At 41.2% G+C, this 24,331-nt stretch overlaps 1 protein-coding gene across 5 annotated transcripts in view; it reads left to right on the plus strand.

The window, feature by feature from the left end:
• Positions 1 to 1,184: 1,184 nt before the first annotated feature.
• Positions 1,185 to 24,331, plus strand: part of SIDT1 (SID1 transmembrane family member 1) — an 87,697-nt gene continuing 64,550 nt past the window's right edge. For all 5 annotated transcript variants that reach the window (XM_061193083.1, XM_061193085.1, XM_061193082.1 and 2 more), the window contains exon 1: positions 1,185 to 1,397. In XM_061193083.1, the coding sequence (XP_061049066.1) occupies positions 1,185 to 1,397 (213 nt within the window). The remainder of the gene's footprint in view (positions 1,398 to 24,331) is intronic.

The raw sequence follows: 24,331 nt of genomic DNA on the forward strand, positions 1-24,331 counted from the left end.
CCCTCAGGTTGAACTCAATTATATTCTTTTCTAGTTTACAAATAACTTGAAGCTGAAAGAAAAGAGTCCTCCTGACTTATGACATTCTGCAAGGACTTCCGAGGGACCCTCTTCTCAACCCACCCTTTTACCTGCCTCTTCAACTGTTTCAATTGACTCCCCTAATTTTTTCCTGAAGGGTATCTCCTTTTGATATGGGGCTGTGGTTTCTCTCCTGAAAAACAATACAGAATCCTGGGGATTCTGCTAAAGCTAAGAAGTCACTGCAGAGGTAAAGTAGACAAGAAATTGGGGCAGAAGTTGTGCCCTCTGCACAAAGCCACAGAGCCTCTGCTCTGGGTCGTCTTTGACAACTTCCGGGACTAGACTTAAGGCGGTGTTCGAAATTGTTTTCTTTACCATATCTATTTATTTTTTTATGACTGTACATATTTACATACGTACACGTATGGCGAGGGAGAGAGAAAGTGATGACGTGAGGCTCCTTGAGATTAGGAGGTGATAAGAAAATAAAGCAGGTGGCTGGGATGGGAGAAGGGAGAATTCTGTTAGAGAAGGGAGAATTGAGAGTTAACCATCATTCAGACGAGCAGGAGGTCTCTGCAGGTAGCAGTCTGGAAATGCGAACTCGTGCACCCTCTTTGGGGACAGGCTCTGTTGCTTTCTATTTCTTTGCTTGCAGCCGCGTGCCTATTTATTTGAAACTGACTGAATTTCCTCTCAATGGCTGGTCAGGTTGATTCTTCAAGACTAGTGGATATTTCTTTTTAATGTCTCCAATGCAATTTTTTTCTTTTTCTGTCTTTCTTTCTTTCTTTTTTTTTTTTTTTTTTTTTGAGGTTGACGGGGAAGAGATGGTTGAAATTCTGGCTGGGTAAGTGGGGGATTCTCAGAAATGAGAAAGGGGGAAGGAAACGGACTTAGAAGCCGGCAAGCAAAGCAGCAGCCCCCGGCCCCCCTATCCTCCGCACCCCCTACCTCCGCCCCGTGACCTTCCGTGGAGACCCCAGGAGGCTGCATCAATATTTGATCAGCCTTTCGCCAGCGCGTTGCCAGCACTCGTCGGCAGGGCTTGCCAGGCATCGCCTGCGCTGCGCTGCGCTGCAGCCGGCGCCGGGGCCCGCAAGGGGCTTTGGAAGGACCGGCTCTTCGCTCGCCCCCTCCCCTGGGGCGCGGCGCCCACCATGCGAGGCTGCACGCTGCTCTGCGCGCTGCTCTGCGCGCTGCCCTGGCTTCTGCCGCCGGCGGCACCCGGGCTCCCCGCGCAACCCTTAGCGGGGCGCCGCGACCCCCGCGACCCCGCCAGGGGCGCTGAGTTCGATCGCATCTACAACGGGGTGGTGAGCCTCAGCACCGAGAACATCTACTCCTTCAACTACACTAGCCAGCCCGGCCAGGTAAGACACTCGCTCCCTTCGCTCCCAGGAACTTGCCAGATCTCAGAGCCCCGTCGCTGCTCTGGGTCCCTGGGGAATCGACCTCGGGAGACCACAGGGACCAGGGGACCCTCGTTCCCTTTCTCCTTCAAAGCAATCACTGCCTTGCCCAAGCTGCCGCATCCTCTGCTACCGGCCTCGGGGACACCTTCGCCTCCTCTCGCGCCTTCCCGGCCTGGTCTCTGGCATTTCTGGGCTTTGCAGGGGCGCTGGTTCCCCGCACCGTCTGCGGGTCCTGGCCCCCTGCTGGGCCCTTCTCTAGGGAGGTCACGATTTCTAAGGCTGAGGAGGGAAAGGACCGCACCTCTGTTCCTAATCCCCTGCGGGGAAGGAACCTCACCTCTTTTGGATGATTCTGCCAGACTTCTATTTCATAGCACATGGGGAGGGAGAGCTGCTCAGAATCTAAAATGGGAATGTGTGAGAACGGACCAAGCTGCAGAACCTCTGTGTGTTCAAGAGTCACTGCCTGCGTTTCTGTACCGTTGTCACACGTTTGTGCTTCAGAGAAGCCAGAAGACCCGGCCAAAGATATTGGAACTGCAGCCATCAGCCGATTTATCGAGGTTTTGATTTTATACAAGGATGGATAATTGAGTGAAAGTTCTAGACCTATTTCTGACAAAAATTGAGGTGAGACAAGGGAAGGAAAGGACTGTTCCAGCAACTACCCCTTTGACACATATACTCTGATTGTATAATGTAAGAAAACGCATACAGTTAGCTTTTCCCCTCTAATAGGAGGCACAGAGAAAAGAGAAAACTCCCCAGTGTACCTGCCTCTAGATCTTCTTCCCAGGAATGTATGTGAATGAATGTGTATATATATGTATACATATGTATGAATGTATATGTATCCCTTACTATGCCAGCATTCCCTACTCACTGGGGAAATTCCAGAACCAGATGATTGGGATACCATGATATGCCTCCCTAACTCTCACTTAGGATCAAAACTCAGAAACCTGGTAGCTTGGGGTAGTATTTAGCCAAGAGGGACCAGTGTGCCCATCACCACTCCCAGACATTTCCCAAGTGTGTGTACTGAGCAAGTGCACCACCTCCAGTCTGGCACCAGATCCTAAGCTTGGTCTTCACCATGGACCATGTCACCATATTCTTACCCTGTCCTGTCCCTCGCTGACCTTTAGGTTGTACTCCTGAAGTAAGCAGAGTGGCTGTGTGCAGAGCCATTCCACTGTAGACAAGTCAGGGGGGGCAGTTTTTACTCCCCACATTCCTTGTAACCCACCTTTTCCAATTCTGTGTGCTGTATGGACCAGCTGACATTGTACCTGAAGTGTGTTCCCAGCCCTGTTATTGGCTCAGAATAAATGAATGTCTGAAAAACCCCATGATCTCTGGGGTGTACTGCCAGTTTCCCCCTAAATCATTGGTAAGGAAACTCAAATGATGTGTGCAAAGTAAGACCCCGCATCAGGCTTTAGTATTTCTTACACTGCTGCTTAGTGATAGAGTGACTGCTTTTTTTACTGTTCTTTGGACCTTTTTGGCTGCAGTATTCAGTGAGTTCTCTACCTCAGCACACGTTGCACTGTTTGCAGTTAGGGTCACCTACTTGACTTTCCCAGAAAACCGTGAGATATTGAGGATGGAGGCAGAGTCATGTCCATCTCTATACCCTAGTACCTAGCACAGTGCTTGGCACATAACAGGTTTACTAATGTTTTTTGAAAAAATGAATAAATAGTTGAAAAAAGATTTAAGGAGTCTTTAAGCTAAAACTACATAAAATATACTTTTTAGTAGGTTGAATGTGAGATCATTTCAGATTAAAAAAAATTTTTTTTAATTGTTCTGAAATTATGCTCTTTCCATTTTGCCTGTATGTATGTTTAAATGCCCTTTATTTTATGAAACAATGGTGATAATTACTTTTTAAAATATCTTTGCATAATACAATAAAAAGCTGACAGTCCCTAAATTTTACTAGTCTGAGAAATATAGTTGGAAACCTTAGGACTAGCAGAAAACTCAAGTGTTTTAATTATTTTAATGCCAGTATGCAATAATATGAACCAGATGTCCTCAAATCTTACAGCCTTCTGAAACTTCTCTTTAATGTGCAAATAAGACAGTGGACTCCTCAATCAATTTACTTTGGAAAATTGCCCTTCTCTCCCTCCAGTCCTGTATTCCAGTTGCTTTCTCCAGAAATGGCATTGTTCTGACCTACCCATCCAAACCATTATTCTGTTTCTCTTGATGGCCTCCTCTCTTCTTGGTCCCTTTTGCCTCATGTTGGAGACCAGCGCCCCCTCCTTCTAATACCATGAACACAATCCTGTTGGATATAGCAGAATTTTACTGAAGGTTTGGAGTAACGTAAGGGAATTGCAGAACAGCACAGAGTAGGTGATAGATTAAACCAGAAATCTAAGCAACACTGTCATAACAATTTACCAGCTATTCCTCCACCAGGAGAAATATCAGGATGGTGGCACTATTTTTCAGGCCCTGGCTTGTCACCATCTTCTTGGCCACCCCTCACCCCAAATGCTGGCCTCTCAGTCTCTAAATTTTTGTTATTCTCTCACATCAAGCAGTTTTGCCTCCATGACCAACCCCAAACTCACTAAAGAACTCTGCTAAATAAAGAGCTATGAGCCCAAGAGCAGAACCTTTTTCCTTTAACCTGAGCAAAGTCTTGGTCAGGGCTCTCTCCCCTGCACACGTCATTTCCCATCTACCTGTCTTCAGTGCAACTAAGAATTTGGTTTAGACATAGGTGTATTCTTAATTGGAAAACTGAAAAGTATTGAATGAAATACATATAACAGTGTTTATATTGGCACTAATGACATGTAGCACATTAAATCATTAAATTCACACTACAGAGCATTATAAAAAGAAGACTTTCCTGAACTCTTTTTCAAATGCTTCCCATTTCTTTTCCAATGAACATAAATTTTATTTCCTAATTTTCATGTAGCATCTAGCTCTCCAGAGAGCAGCTCTCCAGAAATCTTGACTTCACACAAGTTTTTCTCAATTTAATTAAGTACATTTTACTTAAAGATTTTTATTTTTGAAAAGACTAATCATCATTCAAATTACACTGGATGTTTCATAAAATTACACTGGATGTTTCATAAAGACACTGTCTGCAAATACTGCTTATCATGCTGTAAGCAAAGGAAGAAAAAATTAAAACAATGTGGATAAGTGCATTTTTTAAAAAAAAAAAGGAAAAAAAAGATTTCGGTTTAGGGAAAAAAAAGACATTTTTTTCGTTTTAATCTTTTTTCCTTTTCTCTTCAAGCCATTGGTATGTTTGCCTTTCTTTTTCCTTCAGCTTGGAGGAGAAAGTCTATTCTAAGTTTAGGCTTTGGTGCAGAGAGGAAACTGCCGTGGGAGACCTTGTTCCTAACCTCTCCTGTCAGCCACTGCATCTTCCATACCAAACGCTGTCTTGGAGAACTATTTAGCCAAATGTGTCATGCTAATTAGCTAAGCTAGCGCCTAGAAAAGTCTCACATGCCTTCCAGGCTGAGAGTAATGTAAATATGAAGTTGCCGTTAAAAGAAAAATCACTGAGGGAATGGAGTGACTGGTTTAAAGAAGGATAATGAAAATAACGATTGAAGGTACAGGTCAGGCAAGATTGTGGTTCATTTCAGTCCCTGGAGGGGCAGTGTCTGGAGACTCCTTTCAAGGGGCATAGGGTTTCATTGTGTCAAGGGCTGGGACCAAACTAGAAGGAAATCACCTTGTTGAGAAAATTGTCAGGGATGGGTTTGACTGGGACAGAGGGCATAAAAGCAGGTTTATTGGGAAATGAGAATACTCTTGGAGAGACAGGTGGCGACAATAATAAGATGTTTAGATTTGAGCTAGATGGTGATAAGAAGCCCTTAAATAAAAATCTAACCATAACCCAGCAAGAGGTCTTCTCTGAGGCTTTCAGTAACAGAATTCATTGTTTGCCATAGATTTTTGAATTTGAAATGTTTCTCTGGACTTATTTCTTTTATTTTGTTTATTAAACTGAGGCATTTATCTTTTAATGACATATAGTTTTCTATGCCTAAGGAACAAATCTTGGCTTTATTAATACCAACCAGTATCTAGAACCAGTTATACCAGCCTGTCAGATCCAGACTGAAAAAGCCTATCCAGTTCTCATGAACAGGACATTCCAGGGGTAACTTCTAGCTGTATACATTACTACTTAGAAGAATTAAAAATGTTGATGCAATAGCCTCAGTTCTCTCCATCTCATATGTACTTTCCCCGTGTTCTTTACAAACTGAGGCAGAGAAACCTCCTCTGCTGTCCTCCCACATCTCCTTACTGAACTGGACTGGTGCTTGTTTGGGAAGAATCATCTCATTAGCACATTACCTGGGTGGTTGGTTACTGTCTCAGTCAGTTCGGGCTGTTAGAGTACCATAGACTGGGCGCCTTAGAAAACAAACACTGATTTCTCACAGTTCTGGAGGCTGGGAAGTCCAAGATCAAAGTGTCAGCAGACTTGTATCTGGTGAGAGCTGGCATCTGGGCTTGTAAACAGCACTTACAGATGTGTCCTCATGTGGCCCAGAGAGCAGAGAGAGAAGCCAGCTCTCTCGTGTCTCTTCTTATAAGGGCACTAATCTCATCACGAGAGCTCCAACCTCATGATCTAATTAACTTCCAAAGGCCCTACCTCCAAATACTATCACCCTGGGGATTAGGCTTCAACATATGAATTTGGGGATGGGGGGGACACAAACATTCAGTCCGTAGAGTCACCTCTCACATTTTCCTGCGTGGCTCTGAAAAAAGAGTATCGACATGTCATAAGGGTATTTAGGGGCTGACATTACTCCAGTTATGAGTCTGATTTTATGGAGGGCCCATCTTCTGCCTGCCTTGACCCAATAATCATATGCTAAACTATACAATGGACCTCTACCTTTGTTACTTGTGCTGAACTTGTTTTTCAATTCCTTTTTGTTTCTTGCTGAGTGCCATGTCTATAAGCTTGCTGTAGTGTTGGGTTTGGTTTTTCAGTTGTTATTTTGTTTTGTGTAGATTTTACTGCTGTGACGGTCCCTTCTGACAGGGTGTTTTAGGTTCTTATACAGTTCATCGAGATTTTCAGCCTTTCTGCCTTTCCTGATTTGGTTTCAATGTGTTACCTGATGTATCTCCTATGTCATTCCTCACTGTTAGCTTGAATCTTAAAGACCAAGGGACTTGAAGATACCGTGAAACCTCTTTGCTGCTAGAAGTGCCAGCATTTCTTTCTTCATTTCAAATAGAAGTAACCACACCCTGTTGATATGATTACACGTTGCCATGCAGCACCCCAGAGTATGTTAGCCAGCTCTTCCTGCATTGTTTAATGCTGGAACTGACTGAAGTTCATGTCAACACACCAAGATGGTGTGTTAATGATTTAAAGGTACATCTAATGAGCTATTGGAATTGGGGCCTCACCATCCTTTCTGCTTATTTGCTAAGAAAAATATCAAATATATCATGGGCTGCCAGACAATATAATCATAGTCTTTTCTATTTTGCTAAAAAAAAAAAAAATTATAAACATTGATTTTTTTTTCTTTTCTTGGACATTTTGAAAATGGAAACTTTGAGGTTTTCCAGTACATTAGTTGGCTATGCAAACCAAAACAAAACGTAAGGACCTGTATTTTGCTTAAAACCTAAGGTCAGCAATAAGAATAACATTGTATTCTATTAAGTCCTCAGCCTAAGATCCTTCGGTTTTTATATATAAGAATGTGTGTAAAAATTAGATAGGAGAAGCAGTTGATTTACATGTTAAAAGACAGTGCTCCATTCCTGAAAAGCAAAGCTGAATGTTATATAGCAAATTTAAATTATATAGTAAATGTTATTAATAAAATTAATTAAAATTAATTTGCTGTAATAATTAATTACTTCAAATTCTTATTCCCCTCATCCCCTCAGTTTATTTGAAGTGACAGTAATAGCCAAAGAAATTGATTTTACTATTGGGAAGAAGTTATATGCAGATGTTAATTTTGCTTCAAGATTCAACAGGGGATTTTTCAGTTAGTTTAACAAGAAGAGTAAAGCTGGCTTGAAGTTGTCTTATATTGAAAAATGTGTCCAGAGAAAGTTGAATATAAGTTTTCTTTCCTGATAAGAAAGCTGTAGGAATCCACTTCCCTGTCACAGCTCCCAAGAAGTGGGAAATTTTCTCTCTATTTGGACCACTGAAAAGGTTTTGAGGAGCTAGTTTTCAATCCATAATTTTAAGGAACTTTATTTTGGACCCAGCCTTCTACAGCTGATCCCAAGGATGGCCAGGGGCATCACTATGTAATTATGAAAGTATTGGTTATTTAAAAGTGAAGATCACCTATGTTTTGGTTAGACTCTTAAGTGTTTGAATAAAATACTTAATTTCCAAAAATGGTGGCAAAATTAAAGTTTATCTAACATCATCAAGTAACATGTTGTCCAGAGTAAAAACATCCTTTGGCTACCTGGGAACTTACACTTGATACTGTGGACATTTAAAAGTGTAGATCAAAGTTCACCTCTCCCTCTGCCTAAGCTTGGCTGCAAAAGATTTACGACTTTGTTTGCTTCCTCACTGTCCCCTATATGTACATATTTTTAACAAAACTTTATTCTTCAAAGCAGTTTTAGGTTTACAGAAAAATTAAGCAGAAAGTGCAGAGAGTTCCCATATATCCTCTCCCCACTCTCCCCCATTCACACACAGTTTCCCCTATTATTAATATCTTGCATTAGCATGGTACACTAATGATGAACAAATATTGGTGTTATATTGATATTGTATTGGCCTTTATTATTTACTAAAGTCCACAGTTTACATTAGGTTCACTATTAGTGTTGTACAGTTCTCTGGGTTTTGAGAAATGCATAGTGTCAAATATCCATCATTATGGTGAATTGTATAGAATAATTTCACTCCCATAAAAATCCCCTGTGCTCTACCTATTCATCCCTTCTTCCTTTCTTTCAAACCCTAGCAACCACTGATTTTTTTTTTTACTCTCCTTATAGTTTTGTCTTTTCCAGAATGTCATATCGTTGAAATCATACAGCATGTAGCCTTTTCAGACTTGCCTCTTTCACTTAGCAATATGCTTTCAAGGTTCCTCCATATCTTTTCATGGCTTGATAGCTTATGTCTTTTTAGTACTAAATAATACTACATTGTCTGGATATGCCATAGTTTGTTTATCCATTCACCTATGAAAGACATCATGGTTGCTTCCAATTTTTGCCAATTATGAATAAAGCTGCCGAAAACATTTGGGTGCAGATTTCTGTGTAGACATAAGTTTTCTTCTCATTTGGGTATATACCAAGGAGCTTAATTCCTAGATCATACAGTAAAAGTATGTTTAGTTTTATAAGAAACTGTGAAACTTGTCTTCCACAATGACTGTACCATTTTGCACTCTCACCAGCAATGAATGAGAGTTCCTGTTGTTCCATATCCTCATCTGCATCTGGTGTTGTCAGTGCTTTAGATTTTAGCCATTCTGATAGGTGTAGAATGATATCTTATTGTTTTAATTTGCAGTTTCCTAACGGCATATACAGCTGAGTATCTTTTCATATGCTCATTTGCCATCTGTATATCTTCTTTGGTGAGGCATCTTTGCAGATCTTTTGCCCATTTTTAAATTGGATTGTTTGTTTCCTCGTCGTTGAATTTTAAGTGCTCTTTGTAGATTTTGGACATCAGTCCTTTATCAGAAACAAGTTTTGCAAATATTTTCTCCTTGTCTATGGGCTTGTCTTCTCATTCTCTTAATAGCATTTTTCACAGAGCAGACATTTTTTAATTTAATGAAGTACCATTTACCAATTTTCCCCCATGGATCATGCCTTTGGTGTTGTATCTAAAAGTTTGCCATAAAATCTAAGGTCACCTAGATTTTCTCCTTATATTATCTTCTGGAAGTTTTATAGTTTTGAATTTCACGTTTAGATTTATGATTCATTTGGGGTTAGTCTTTGTTAAAAGTGTAAGGTCTCTGTCTAGAATTTTTGTTTGGTTTTTGTTTTTGTTTTGCATATGATATCCAGCTGTTCCAGCACCATTTGTTGAAAAGGCCACCCTATATTTTTAGTATTATAGTACTGCATATGTGTGTATACATTTATAGCCTATCTTGGACTAAAGAGTTTGAAGCAACTCTTTATTTGGGGCTCATTGTTCTTACCATTGTTCCCAACCTTCCCCTCTGTTACCACCATCTCCGATCTCTACCATTCTCTTGTTGCTCCTTTTTTCTATGTATCTTATGTCTCTCTGCTTCTTCCATCCCTTTTGTCTTTCCAGTCTTCTGTGGACACTGTCAGTCCATCAAGGTTCTTCCTCTTCTCTGATCATTTGAAGCTCTGCTACTGGCAAAATATTCTTTCTTCTTCATCTCAGGAGATATGTTTTGTTCCTTCCTTCCTGATTCAGAGCCATAATGGGTAATCTCATTCACTGGAGAGCTGGTCTCCCAATTTTTAAGGTTTTGCTATAGAATGTTAATAATACCAACAGTGGAGGATGAAGAGCTTACATTATTTGGGCAATCAGTATATATTTGTTTTGACTTCACGTACCATTGTTTCCTTTCTTCACGTCAACAAGATTTTCTTTGTCAAGTCTGCTTAGCTACAGAAGTGTGTCATTGGGCTTGCATTTGTGATGTTTTTTCTATTTTTTCTATCAATAAAAGAAACACAAACTATCCCTCAAAACCATAAGAAAGAGGTAATTGTATTTTAAACTTAAGAGCTGAAAGGACCTTTTAAATTACCCAATCTCCTCTCTCTTAAAAGGAGAGAAAACTGAGCTGGTAAAATAAATTACTTGTCCAAATTATATAACTAGTTTGAAGCAAAGCCAAGAACATAACTCAGGTTCCTGAGGACATTTCCTCAGGATATTTCTACTAAACCTCCCACAAGAGCACATCTGTTATGCTTATCAACAACAATAAAAATGTTTAAATACCATAGTCATAATTCCACAGTCAGGTTGTTTGATCATACAGTTTAAGAGCTTTATGTCTGACTCCCTTACAGTTACTGAAAGTTGAAACAAGAGGATTTTCACTTCTGTTTTTCCTCCACGGATCGTCCAGGCATCCATTTGCCTGTGTTAAGTCAGGCAAGCAGAGTTGACACTAAGGAAAACGGTGAATGTGACAGATTTCCTTCAGTGTTTCACAGAGCCACAGGCACCCACCACCCTGTGGACCAGTCTTCAACTCTTTTGTGCTTTATGTCATTAATGCTGGGTTCCTTCTTTGTGCCAGACATAGGGCAGCTTGGAGACCTAAGCAGTTAACCTATATGTTCCTCTAGGGCAGTATTAATCCTGAAAACTGGTATTTCCGGATCCCCACTAAATAGCTATGAAGATAAGCCATAGCAAACAGGAATGACTGACTCTTTCTGTCCCTTTAGATCTAACTGCCCGTTTGTGGACGAAGTGACTCACAACTATTTTAATTTGTCTAACTGGGGGTGTATGTTATGCTCCCCCCAAAATTAGCATGTAAATGCTCACAGTTTTATTTTATCCTCTCTAATACTTGCAAAAAAGGAACCCTGTATTCGTCCCCACTCTCTCCCTGCACCGTCTTCACCAGAGTGGAGGAATTATAGGTTTCTAGGAGAAGGACAATGTTTATCTGGGTAATAAAGGGATAAAAAGCGGGGGATAAGGAAACAGGCAAACAGAGTGAAGTCTGGGTGTGCAGAGATGGTTTGGGGAGATCTGTGGACAGTAAGGCTCAAGTTAGCTGTGGGCTATGAGTGAAGCAGACAGAGAAGGAAGGAGGGTGTGGGGTCGGGCAAGGTTATTGGCTGCAGGCAACAGAAATCAATGGGCTAACATAAGCAGAAAAAGAATTTACTAGAAGGATATTGGATAGCACCCAACCTGAGTTCCTAAGCTCACACTATGGGGACCAAGAGAGAATACACTGCAAGAAATTATAACAACAGTCACGCAGCAGGAATGTTGTGGCCAGGATGCTCACCTAGGCACTACCACCTCCTCTGCCATTAGACACGGTCACCCCTGGGCCCTGTTGTCATGGTCCCTACTGATGTCACCATTGACAGCGAGTGTTAAACTCTTCCTTCATCTTTGTATCATTTAATCACCGTTGAAAGTACCAAGTGGGAGCATCCAACTCTCCGAGCGTGGGTCCTGTACCTGGCCCCTATGGCGTCTACAGGCAGCCTTGCCTCCCACAAAACTCACACAGTGGGGTGGAGGGGAGGAAGTTCCTCTAAAACATGCAAGGCATTTGGATGCTGGGCAGCCCCCAAATCAACCGCACCAAAAGTTTTCATGGGGTGTTCTCTAGCTAGGACATTTGTTGGAAGACAGCTACATGGACCCAGACATAAGTGATCAGGGACCAAAGGGAGCAAATCTGGGCTACTGCAGGCTATCTTTGCCCATTTAAAGAGGAACATCTTACCTGAGCATCAGAGAAGAATTCAAGTCATATATGTCATCTCAGCCACAGTGTTTACTCCAGGATTAGAAATAGTTGTGTCTCTGAAATATGGCCTTCCCTGAGGCCGCTTCTGCTAGTCTCAGGAAATTTTCTTTGAAGATTTTGAAGGGGATGATGTTTGCAGATGATTGGCTTTGTCTTGTTTAGAAAGCAGTTTTCTTTAGGTAATACTTATATCCTGCCAATACTTATTTAAAGTTATAAACGGCACCAGTCTGGCAATGAATACCACTACAGAAATAAACAGCTGATAAACATCAGATCATAACTCTGACAATCATCGCAGTTTTGTAGTGCTTTTCCATCTTTAGAGCATTAATTAAGTAGGCCTCAGAACAGCTCTAGAAGAAACATGCCTGCAGTGCAATCACTCAGCATATAAATAAAATCCAGGGAGTAGATCCTTGTGTTCTGCCTCAAACCATAAAATAAATTATTTTTACCTCTTTATAATTTTTTTCTCCCTCCCAAGAGAAGGAATATAAGCAGGAAATAGAGAGAAAAAGACAGGAAAGATAAAGAGGAAAAAGGAATCACACACAGAGATGAGCAGACTCAGATACCTAAGAGGTTGGTGAACCAACAGAGGCCCCTGGCTCTCTCCCAGGAGCCAAGGCTGGAGATGCCTCAAGCCAGACGGAGGGCAGTGGGACAGAGGAGCTAATGCAAAGTCTGTGAGAGGCCTGGAGAGACAGAAGATGGTCAACTCTTGGGGTGAGAGGCAAGTGGCCACCCTCAGTCTAAGAGGCCATGGGTAGGGAATAGGTTGGGGGAGAGCTTTCTTGTGGTGCTTTTTTGCCTCCCTCGGTTTGGCCCAGGTGTACTGCTGCCTGCCCTGCCTCGTCATCATCAGGAGGGAGGAAACAAGCAGCACCCACCCAGGGCAGGCTGGCTCGCGGGATAATGTCCGTGGAGGCTGGCGTGGAGAAGGGTAACCACTGTGCCTGTTGACCTGCTGACCCTGAGCAGTCCCTGCTTTCCCACAGCCCCCTTCACAGGGCAGACGCCGGCAGGTTAGGATGGGAGCAGGAATAGTGGGGGGCGAGGGGCGGGGGGGCGGTGGATGAGGGGCGGGAAGGTAGAAGTAAAATTAGATGGGGGGGCAGACTGGACCCCTGGAGGGGGGTGAAAAGGGGCATGGTCAACTCAGAGGCTCTCCACCCTTCCAGTCCCTCCTTCTTCCCTGAACTCCCCTCACATTTAGCTCCTCCTCTCTGGAGTTCACGCTACGACCCCAGGTAGCTGATAGCCCAGGGGATCAGAGCTCATGGGAGAAGATAACAACAGATCTACAGAGGGAAGTTACGTGAGAAATGTCAAACTGAATGACCTTTACCAGACGTAGCAGAGTTAATGAACAGGAAGAATAAGACTTCATGATAAGCAAAGTGATTATCCTGGAAGAGATGTGGATAGGAGGACGTTGTTCAAATGAAACAGGTTACAGCTATAAAGATGAAAGATGAAGCAACCGGGAAATCCCAGATTTAAAAAATAATACTGTTTACATAAAGACCTCAGCAATGGGTTGGACGTTAGAATGAATAACGGATTAGAGAACGGGAGGATCGTGTTGAGGATCTACCTAAAGAGACGTAGGATAGAAAGAGAAAAATTAAGAAATGGGGAGGGCGGACCCAATTATGACATCAACATAATAGGGGTCCCACAGGAAGAAAACAAATGGAGAGAAAGGAATATCTGTAGAAATAATGCTGAAGAATTAAGAACAGCCATTTCCCTGACATCCTGGGGTGTTTTTTAGGACTTGTTGAAAGCTACAACCTTAGCTGGACTACCTCCACTCAGATGAAAACAGAAACTGTAGTGTATGTACTAAGTGTCAAATACATGCTTGACTCCAAATAATGTCACAGATAAAATCCTCAAAGAGAGACAAAACAAATACACGGAACAATTAGCAAATATTACAAAACATGAAAATATGATGTAACTGAGCACTAAATTGGGTAGTACAGTCCTTAAGTTTTATGATATTAAATGGCCAGATTAGGGCAAGTTAGGGTCTTCAGGACATACCTGATTTGACCTCAGTTCTTGTGAAAAAAATATCACAGCATTTCCCAAAGTGTGTTCTATAGAACATTTGTTCTGTAGGATAGTCTTGGTGTGGCATGTGAAAGGGATTCCAAGTGTAGTGGAATTTGGCCATGTTTTAACTGCCCAGTATCTGAACCCCATTCCTATATGTTTTGGGGAAATTCCTCATTTCATGAGTCTCTGATGGGGATAGAGCTCCTTCCACTAGGGAAGCAGAACAGCAGGCATCTGCTGTCTTGAATACACCCCTCCCAACCCCACCAAGCTCAGGCTCGGGTCTGTGGCCTCGGCGCTACCAATCAGATCTGCTTTCCCCAGACTTCGACTTGGGAGCCAGTGATGCAGGAAAGCAGTTGTTCAGCAGCAGCAGAGCCAGCACTGGGTGTCCAGGGATGGCCATAGCAATGGGGTGGTAGCACTTAAAACCTTCCAAAGGCTTTCTATTGTCCTTAGAGTAAAGACCCAACCTCTCTAACATGACTTTAAGACTCTTCAGGACTATCGTGGCCTTTCATGCACCTCAGGCTTCAGCCAAACTGATTTTCCCTTAATTCTTCAAACTCGCTTCTTGCCTTCTCTCTCTCTCTCTCTTTTCCTCCTTCCCTCCTTCCTCTCTTTCCTTCCTTATGCTACACAGTTCCCTTTGTTTGGACATTTTTCTTGCTCTGTCCACATTTTTTCTGGTTAATTCCTACTCATCCTTTAGGAAGATATTCCCTGGAAAGTCTGTGCCATGCACTTCCACAGCAACTTGAATATTAATGCACTTGCTTGTGGAATTGGCATTCCGTGTGTAAACCCTGTGATCTCAGTGAGGGCAAAAGGCTATGTCCACACTGCTTAGTAATGTATCTCCCATGCCCAGAACAATGCCTGGCACAGGGTGGGGAGTCAAATATTTATAGAATGAACAAAGTTCATCCTAAAGTAGCTAGAATCTAGACCATATATTGTTCTATATTCCTGGCCTGCCAATCATTACACCCCTCTTCACTGTTTTCCCATGTTTTTATTGGAATTGAAATGTTTAAAATAAAATTTAAATCATAAGCCAAAAGAGGAAAGAGTATATAAATGTATTTCTGTCCAGATTATTGTTGGCATAATGAAATTGGTGAGATGAGGTCTGTAAAGCATGATTCTTAGGAAAGTGCTCTGAATTGTATTCATTTTGTAATGCTGAGAATCTAAAAGAATAGGGAATAACTAGCTCCCAAGGGGTAAACTGCTCTTTTCGATGAGATGAATGAGCTGTTCCAGGAAAGCTGGAAGCCAAGCTGCGAAAGGAAATTAATATCCTATGTGAGATGGACTGCATAACCTTCTCCTCTGCCCGGGGGCAGTTGGGCTTATAAACGTGTCTCCACAGGTAGAAAAAAGACAGTCAATAACTGATTGATTGGTGAACGCATGGGAGTGGAAAAGCACTGCCCCAACCCAGAGCCCCGGTGGGACAGCTCTGCCTGGTGCTCGGCAGGTCACAAAACACAGGTCACCCATAGTCTAGGGAGGTGGATAGTTTGGGTGTTACTGTTCCCATTCTACAGTTGAGGAAACTGAGAATGTCCAAAGTCACCCAGATAGTAGATGTAGTGCCAGAAATAAAATCCAGTTCTATGTATCTTTCTGCCTTATAGCATAGTTTACAGAAGATGGTTTTCCAAGGCTACATCAGGCAGAGGGAATTTTAAACAGTCACATCAATAACTACAGGAATTACTTTAAAGCTTATCTTTAAAAAAAAAAAAATATAACCTGTGATTAAAGCAGCTCAGTTCCCTGCAGTAGTTATAAAACTTGTGGGATGAAATGCTTCATTTACTAGGACTTTCCAGCCTCTAATAAGAAAAGGAGGGCTTCCCTGGTGGCGCAGTGGTTGAGAATCTGCCTGCCAATGCAGGGGACACAGGTTTGAGCCCTGGTCTGGGAAGATCCCACATGCCGCAGAGCAACTGGGCCCGTGAGCCACAACTACTGAGCCTGCGCGTCTGGAGCCTGTGCTCCGCAACAAGAGAGGCCACGATAGTGACAGGCCTGTGCACCGCGATGAAGAGTGGCCCCCGCTCGCCGCAACTAGAGAAAGCCCTCACACAGAAACGAAGACCCAACGCAGCCAAAAATAAATAAATAAATAAATAAATAAATAAATTTATTAAAAAAAAAAAGAAAGAAAAGGATTCAGAACTGCAAGGCCACTTGGCTCCGGGGCAGCTGTTTTCATACAACAGTCACATAATGGACTCTCCCAGCAAGCCTTCCTTCATTCAGCATGAAGGCTCTTGGCAGGTGGGTACAAGTTGGAGATAAGCTGCTGGTCAGGGAAAGATACAGATCTGTACCTGAATGGCTTTATTCCTTAAAAATTCTACAGATCTAATGTTATAGGTTGATTTATGTCCCCACCTCCAAAATATATGTTGAACTTCTAACCCCTGGGACCTGTAAATATGACCTTATTTGGAAGTAGGATCTTTGCAGATGTAATCAAATTAAGATGAGGTTATTAAGGTGGGCCCTAATCCAACGTGACTGAAATTCTTATAAGAAGAGGGAAATTTGGACACAGACATGCACAGAGAATAGGACAGAATGTGAAACAGACACACAGAGAGAATACCGTGATGACAGAGGCATGAGTTGCAGTGATGCAGCTGCAAACCAAGGAACCTCAAGGATTGATCATCACCACCAGAAGCAGCAAGAGGCAAGAAAGGATTCTACCCAGACTCTCAGAGGGAGCGTGGCCTGGCTGATATCTCAATTTCAGACTTCTAGTCTCTGGAACTGTGAGAGAATACATTTCTGTTGTTTTAAGAACCCAGTTTGTGGTACTTTCTTACGGCAGCCCTAGGAAACTCACACACCTAATAACATGGAATCTAGGCTGGCACATTACTGTCCAGTGCAGTACTAGCTTCATCTTCATATTTCTTTTCCTGGGAAGAGCAATGGAGAAATGAGTTATGTTAATCAGACCAAAGACAATGTAAAATTTTCCAGCTGGCTGCGCGTGCGCAAGGTGGGTGGGGAGGTGGGCAGGCTATAATCGGTGAAGTTAGTATAAGCAGGTCAAGCACTAGTAAGGACAGACTATATGAGAGTATGTTTTGGAGACTGTTTGCCACTTGCTTGAGTAGCAAAAAACCTGTACAGGGAATCTCCTGGCAGTCCAGTGGTCAGGACTCGGCACTTTCACTGCCGTGGCCCAGGTTCAATCCCTGGTCAGGGAACTAAGACCCTGCAAGCCACGTGGCCAAAAACAAAAACAAAGAACCTGTATAAAATGTATGAAATGAGGGTTGTTGCTCAGAAGTGGGCAAACACAAACGCCAGCACATCACGGCTTCTTGATGACGATGATGATGATGATGGTGATGAAATATTTCAGACACATAAACAAGTATAGAAAATAATATAGCAAACACCAGTGTACCCACAACTCAGCTTAAGAAACAAGAAGACGATTATAATTCCCTACTTACCTCCACCCATCCTCTTCCTTCATCCCCCAAAGTAACCATTTTAGGGAGACAGTTCTTCATAGGTCTCTTGATTTCTGCACATCTTACAGGAAGGCAATGACTGAAATTTTTCTACACTGTTCTTTCAAGGACATGTGTATAGTGAACACCTCAGAAAATAGAGATGGTGTCCCTCTCTGGGGCAAAGTTCAGGCAGGCTTTCTGCCCATGTTGTGACCAGACTAATAATGTACTTGCTTCTAACCCAGGAGTCTGGGTCTTCTATCAATATCTCTGAAACTGTGGCAACTGGGGTTAAGTCTGAGATCCTTCCAAGTTTTTGAAAACAATTGTCTTGAATTTGGTGCTTATTAATTCCATGTATATATATTTTAACAAAGATAGATAAAAAGATAGATAGATATTATTTTACTAAAGATAGATAGATAGAAAGATAGACAGATATTATTGTTTTGTTTGTTTACAAAGTTTATGTAAATAGGATCATGCAACCTGCTCTTTCTCTTAATTTATCTTCTTCAAAGTTATCCACCCTGATCCATAGTCTACTTCATTTCATTTCATTCTTATTCATGACTCCTTGTGTAAACTTAGGAGTGGAAATGCTGGGATGTAATGTGAAGTCATCTTCAGCTTTAGTAGATATTGCCAGCTTGTTCTCTGAAATGGTTGTACCGAATAACATTCTCGTAAGCAATATGCAAGAGTTCCTATTTCTCTCCATCCTTGTAAATGTGGTATTGTCATACTTTTGAGTCTTTACCTTTCTGATGAGTGTAAAATATTCTCATCTTTTCACATGTTCTTTGGTCATTCTTCTCTTCAGTTGCTGTTTACATCCTTTACCCATTTTTCTATTGGGTTATTGTGTTTTTCTATGAGTTTTCAAGATTCTTTATATATTCACAATACTGATATTTGGTCTGTTATATATGTACAAATAACATCTCCTATACTGTGGCTTGTCTCCCCTTCATTTATGGTGTTTATATAGCTTCTTGATGTCACAGTAGAAGTCTACATCCACAATGGTGTTCAGTGGAGTCAGGGATTCAAAATGGTGATGATAACATGATCTGACCAAGCATTGTGTGGAGACTGGGCTGCAAGAAGCTTGGGTTCTAGTAATGATTCTTCCATAGCTGAGCATCCTTGGGGAAGTCATATCACCTCTACGTCTCGGGCTCCTCCTCTGTAAATGGAACCTTTGGACTAGATGATCTCCCTGAGTACCTTCCCAGATGCAAGGTTCTCTAACGCCATGAGTCAAGGTCATGTGCACCAGGCAGGCAACAGCAGGACCTATGTGAACAATCCCAACTTCCCTATAACTTGGGAAGTAACCGACTAGCTTCTGTATTTTTTACTCTGACTCTTCCACATGGGTAGCCACTTTGTCCTCTGGGGGCCCACAGCACCTGCTCACATTGCTACTATAATATCATCACATTATGCTTTTGAAGATAACACCATCTGTCTCTCTGACTAGATGATGAACTACTCAAGGACAGGGCTCCCTTTAGTATATCCTTAGCACCTCCCATAGCTCCTGACTCAGTGACTGTTTGACGAATGAGGGAGGGAGCATGGCAGGGTAGGAAAGAGGGAAGGAAGGAAGGGAGGGAGGAAGGAAGGACAGACAGAAGGACCAAAGAACCTAAACACCCTCAAAATACACACCCAGTGAACGTAACAGGGTTATTAAAACAGTTACCAAATAACATTTGTACTTGTTTGTAAAAAAAATCATTTTATAACGCTTGTAACATGAGGAAAAGGAACCATTAGCAAATATATGGTAGCTATTTTACAAGTGGAATCAGTTTTTCAAGATCACACCAGAAAACAATGGTGTGCCTAATAATGGAAACCAGTAATCTCTGATTCTTAATCTGATATTCCAATAAAGCCTACAGTCTCATTATTTTAGCAAAACCAAACTAGATTTTGAATTAAACTCATTTTCACCCTCTTTCTGCAACAGAACTCTATTATTTGTAATTTTGAACTTTTCCCTACTGACATGTTCTAAAAGATTAAAAAGGGACTCTCTAAGCTTTAAGACCTTTTGTAATTGTGATCTATATAATATCAGAGATGGGAGTACTTAAATAATTCTTCCCTCATAGTTATAATGCAATTCCATGCTTGTAGTAACGTAGGAAGAGAACAAGATATATGTAATAAAAGTGCTCTTGTTGTCATGACAACAGGAAGAAGCAACAGGAGGGAAAATCTTGGCTCTTAAGAGTAGTCTGGGGAGATTGGGATTGACATATATACACTAATAGGTATAAAATAGATAACTAATAAAACCTGCTGTATAAAAAAAATAAATAAAATAAAATTTTTAAAAAACCAGTAGTCTGTTACAGGGTATCAGGGTCCATTATGTATTGTCAATACCTTCATTTAGTTTTGGCTTTACATGGCTGACTTCACTGCTACAAATGTAATCCAACTTTCTCAGTTGCATATTGGCCTCTGGAAAAGCAAAGCAACATTTGAACAGGACTTTTTATCCTTTCCTGGGGGTGGTGCATTATCTGCTCATCTTGAAAAACTGCCCAGTGTTTTCTATTTCCCACTCTAATACATTTTTTTGCAATTTATTATGCCAGTATCTCTGAGTTTTACTATAATTAGTAAGATCATTATTAAATAATTTAAAAAACTAAGTGGGTTACAAGAGCCAGACCAGGAATAAAAGAGTGTGGAGATAAAGAGTGGAGTGGAGTAACAATCTGCTCTGCTCTGCTCCCAGCAGACCTCCTTCCTGCTGGCCCAGTTTCAGCCCCACCAGACACACTAGCTTCCAGACGTGCTAGTGACATTGGTGATCCCACAGTTGTGCATCTCATAATAATGGGCAGTTGGCAAGTTGCTGACAAATGGGGCCATCTACTAGATGGTTTCTTTGGAACAGTACTTCCCAAAGTGTGGGCTCCAATCCACATGTATCAGAATCCCCTAGCATGCTGTTAAAAACACATTATTTTTAAGTTCTACTCTTGATCTGCTGAATCAGAAATGATGAGGGTGGGTTTGAGAGATTCAAATGCTAAAAAGCACACAAAAATTTGAGAATCACTGCCTTAGAGTGACATGTAAAAAAAAAAAAAAAAAGGAGGGAAATCCCTTCTGGAACTAAGTACCTAAGAAGGAAGGAGAAGACTGCAGCCTAGGTAACGAAAAGGGAAGCAGACAAGCAAAAGATGAAGCTGACCTAGTTCACAGTTTTCCTTAGGTTTTTACCTCAGTTCTGACTGCTATAGATTTAAGCCAGACAAAAGTGTGCTCTAAACACATGTGCTGTAAGTTGGTGTTTGTGTTATGAACCTCAAAAGTGAGCCTGCTTCTAAGTTAATTCATTTTGCCAGCACCAAAGATGCCAAAGATGAAGTTTTCAGCTTTGCAGAAGAGCCAGGCAGGTAAACTGAATGTTAGAATACTGAGAGGTCCACGTCCACAATGAGACACCACTTCACACCCACATAATTACGATCTAGAAGACAGACAATAATAAGTGCTGACAAGGATGTGGAGAAATTTGAAACTTTTACATTGCTGGTAATGTAAATTGCTGGAATGTAAAATGATGCACCTCTTTGGAAAACATTTTGACAGTTCCTCAAAAAGTTAAACATAAGAGTTACCATGTCACCCAGTAATTCTCCTCCTAGGTATACACCCAAAAGAACTGAAAACACTGTAAAGCACAGGGAACTCTACTCAGTACTCTATAAAGACCCATATGGGAAAAGAATCTAAAAAAAAAAAAGAGTGGATATATGTATATGAATAACTGATTCACTTTGCTGTACACAACACTGTAAATCAACTATAGTCCAATAAAAATTTTTAAAAAAAGAAAGCATTGAAAACACATGTTCACACAAGAACTTGTTTACAAATGTTTCATAGCAGCATTATTTGTAATAGCCAAAATGTAGAAACAACCAAAATTTCCATTAACTGAAGATTAAACAAATGTTGTATATTCATTCAATTAGAATATTATTGAGCAATAAACAGAAATGAAGTATTGACACATGCTACAACATGGAAGAACCTTGAAAACATTATGCTAAGTGAAATAAGCCAGACACAAGAGAGCATATGTTACATTATTCCACGTATACGAAATATCCTATGCAAAATAGGCAAATCCATAGAGAAGTTAAATTAGTGGTTACCAGGAACTGGGGAAGGAAGGGAATGAGGAGTGACTGGTAATGGGTACAGGGCTTCTTTTTGGGGTGATGAAAATATTCTGGAATTAGGTAGTGGTGATGGGTGCACAGCTCTGTGAATATACTAAAAACTACTGAATTACACACTTTAAGAGTGAGTTGTGTGGTATGTTATCTATATCTCAATTTTAAAAAGTGACCAAGAAAAAAGGAATAAATGTGACTGCATGAAAAAATGTTTTGTGGTTGTCTGTAGAAAAAGCTAACTTCTATTTTCTTCTACTCACCCAGTACTTCTGACATCAGATTTATGGGTCTTCCGCACATTAAGCAATTTTGTGTGGGTGGGTATCCTACAATTCAATCCAGTTCTGACACTGTCTACCTGATGTTTGCATCACATCTCATAGGTTAAGGCTCAGTCCCACAAGACTGCCTACCTCCCACTTCAGATGCTGATCACAAGTCCAGGCTGTTAGCTATGCTCTGACCAAACAGCTATAAATCAGAGGTTCCCAAGATCCCCTCCTCAGGTTTGATTAATTTGCTAGAGCAGCTCACAGAACTCAGGAATACAGTTTATTTACTAGATTACTATAGTATTATAGTAGGATATAACTATAAAAGGATATAACTTAGGATGAGCAATATAGAATAGGTGCATAGGGAAAAGTCCAAAAGTGTTCTGAGCACAGAAGCTTCTATCCCCATGGAGTTGGGTTGCTCCATCCTCCTGGTATATGGATGCATTCACCAACCTGGAAGTTCTCCAAACCTTGTATTTTAGGAATTTTTATGGAGGCTTCATCATTTGGGCATGATCAATTATTAACTCAATCTCCAGCCCCCTCCACTTCCTGGAGGATGGAGGTGGAACTGAAAGTTCCAATCTTCTAATCATGCCTAGGTCTTTTGGGTGACCAGCTCCCATACTGAAGTTATCCAGGAGCCCACCGAGAGTCTCTTCATTAGAACAAAAGAGACTCTTGTCACCCAGAAAATTCCAAAGGATTTAGGAGCTCTGTCAGCAGTCAGGAATAAGACCAAATATTAGAACAAAATATGCCACTAGTGCTCTTATCACTTAGAAAAATACAAGGGTTTTAGGAGCTCTGTTCCAGGAACTGGGGGCAAAGGCCATATTTCTATTATTTCACAGTGGTATTAATATGCTGTATAGAGGTAATCAGAGGCCACATGCCCCCACCCAAGAGAGGGACACCCACTTATTTGATGGGATGGGGACACATCAAGGAAGACATCCCAAAAAAAGGACTTTAGTGATGAGAAGGATACTGAAAGGCCAATCACTGGGGACAGAGCCCTTTTGAGAAACAGCAAGTAATTGGCCATGTGCGGGATTGGCAGGCAAAGAAACTAGAGAAGAAGGCAGTAATCAAGAAAAGCCCAGAGCAATTCAAATCAGTGCAGAAAAGATGGACTTGTTAATAGGTGGTGCTGGGACAACTGGAGAGCCATATAAAAAAAAAAAAAGATGAAATTAAAATCATTCCTCATACCATATGTTAGTATTAATCATGAAGGGATAGGGATTTAAGTATTAAAAATATGATACTCTGGGCTTCCCTGGTGGCGCAGTGGTTGAGAGTCTGCCTGCCAATGCAGGGGACATGGGTTCGAGCCCTGGTTTGGGAAGATCCCACGTGCCGCGGAGCAGCTGGGCCCGTAAGCCACAATTACTGAGCCTGCGCGTCTGGAACCTGTGCTCCGCAACAAAAGAGTCCACAATAGTGAGAGGACCGCGCACCGCGATGAAGATTGGCCCCGCTTGCCACAACTGCAGAGAGCCCTCGCACAGAAACGAAGACCCAACACAGCCATAAATAAATAAATAAACAAATACTTTAAAAAAAATATTATACTAGAAGTATAAAGTACTAGAAGAAAATACAGGCCTCAGTAACCTGGAGTGGTGAAAACTTTCTTGACTCTAATTCCAAATCCAAGGAAAAGATGGAGAAATGTATTTACTTGAATCTAGTCAAGCCTCTAGCTCTGACTGCCAGTTTACAGGAAATACAGGGGATAAAGGAACCTGTTCAATGACACCACAGGGTGCAGTCAGCAAAATCTAGTATGTGGGTGTTTCATGTTTGTACTGCTGCTTTGTGAGCTGTTTTCTTTAACAAATAAATGTCCAAAGGTGGGGGCGGGGGGGTTACCTTTAGATTAAAAGAGATTCAAAACACATATCAACCAAATGCAATATGTGGATCTTGTTTGTACTCAAAATTTAAAAACTGAAAAAAGCACAATTTTTTAAACAAATGAAGAAATTCAAACACTGTGTGGATATTGGGTGATTTTAAAGAATTATTATTAATTTTACTGAGTATGATAATGGTAATGTGTTATGTTAAAAAGAAGAGGCCTTATCCCTTAGAGGTATAGATTGAAATATTTACAGATGAAAAGGTATGATCTTTGGTATTTACTTTAAAATAATCCAAAAAGGATGTGTGCGGAAAATGGAAGGTGTAAATGAAATACAATGGTACAATTTTTAATAATTATTAAAGCTAGATAAGTACATGAGGATTCATTATTCTATTCTATATTGTCATAAAAATACTATTCCCGTTCCTTTGGAGGAAAATCTGAAAATTCCCAGAGCCACTGAAGGCCTTTTC

This window comes from Eubalaena glacialis, chromosome 6 (assembly GCF_028564815.1).
Source record: "Eubalaena glacialis isolate mEubGla1 chromosome 6, mEubGla1.1.hap2.+ XY, whole genome shotgun sequence".
NCBI classification, from domain to species: Eukaryota; Metazoa; Chordata; class Mammalia; order Artiodactyla; family Balaenidae; genus Eubalaena; species Eubalaena glacialis.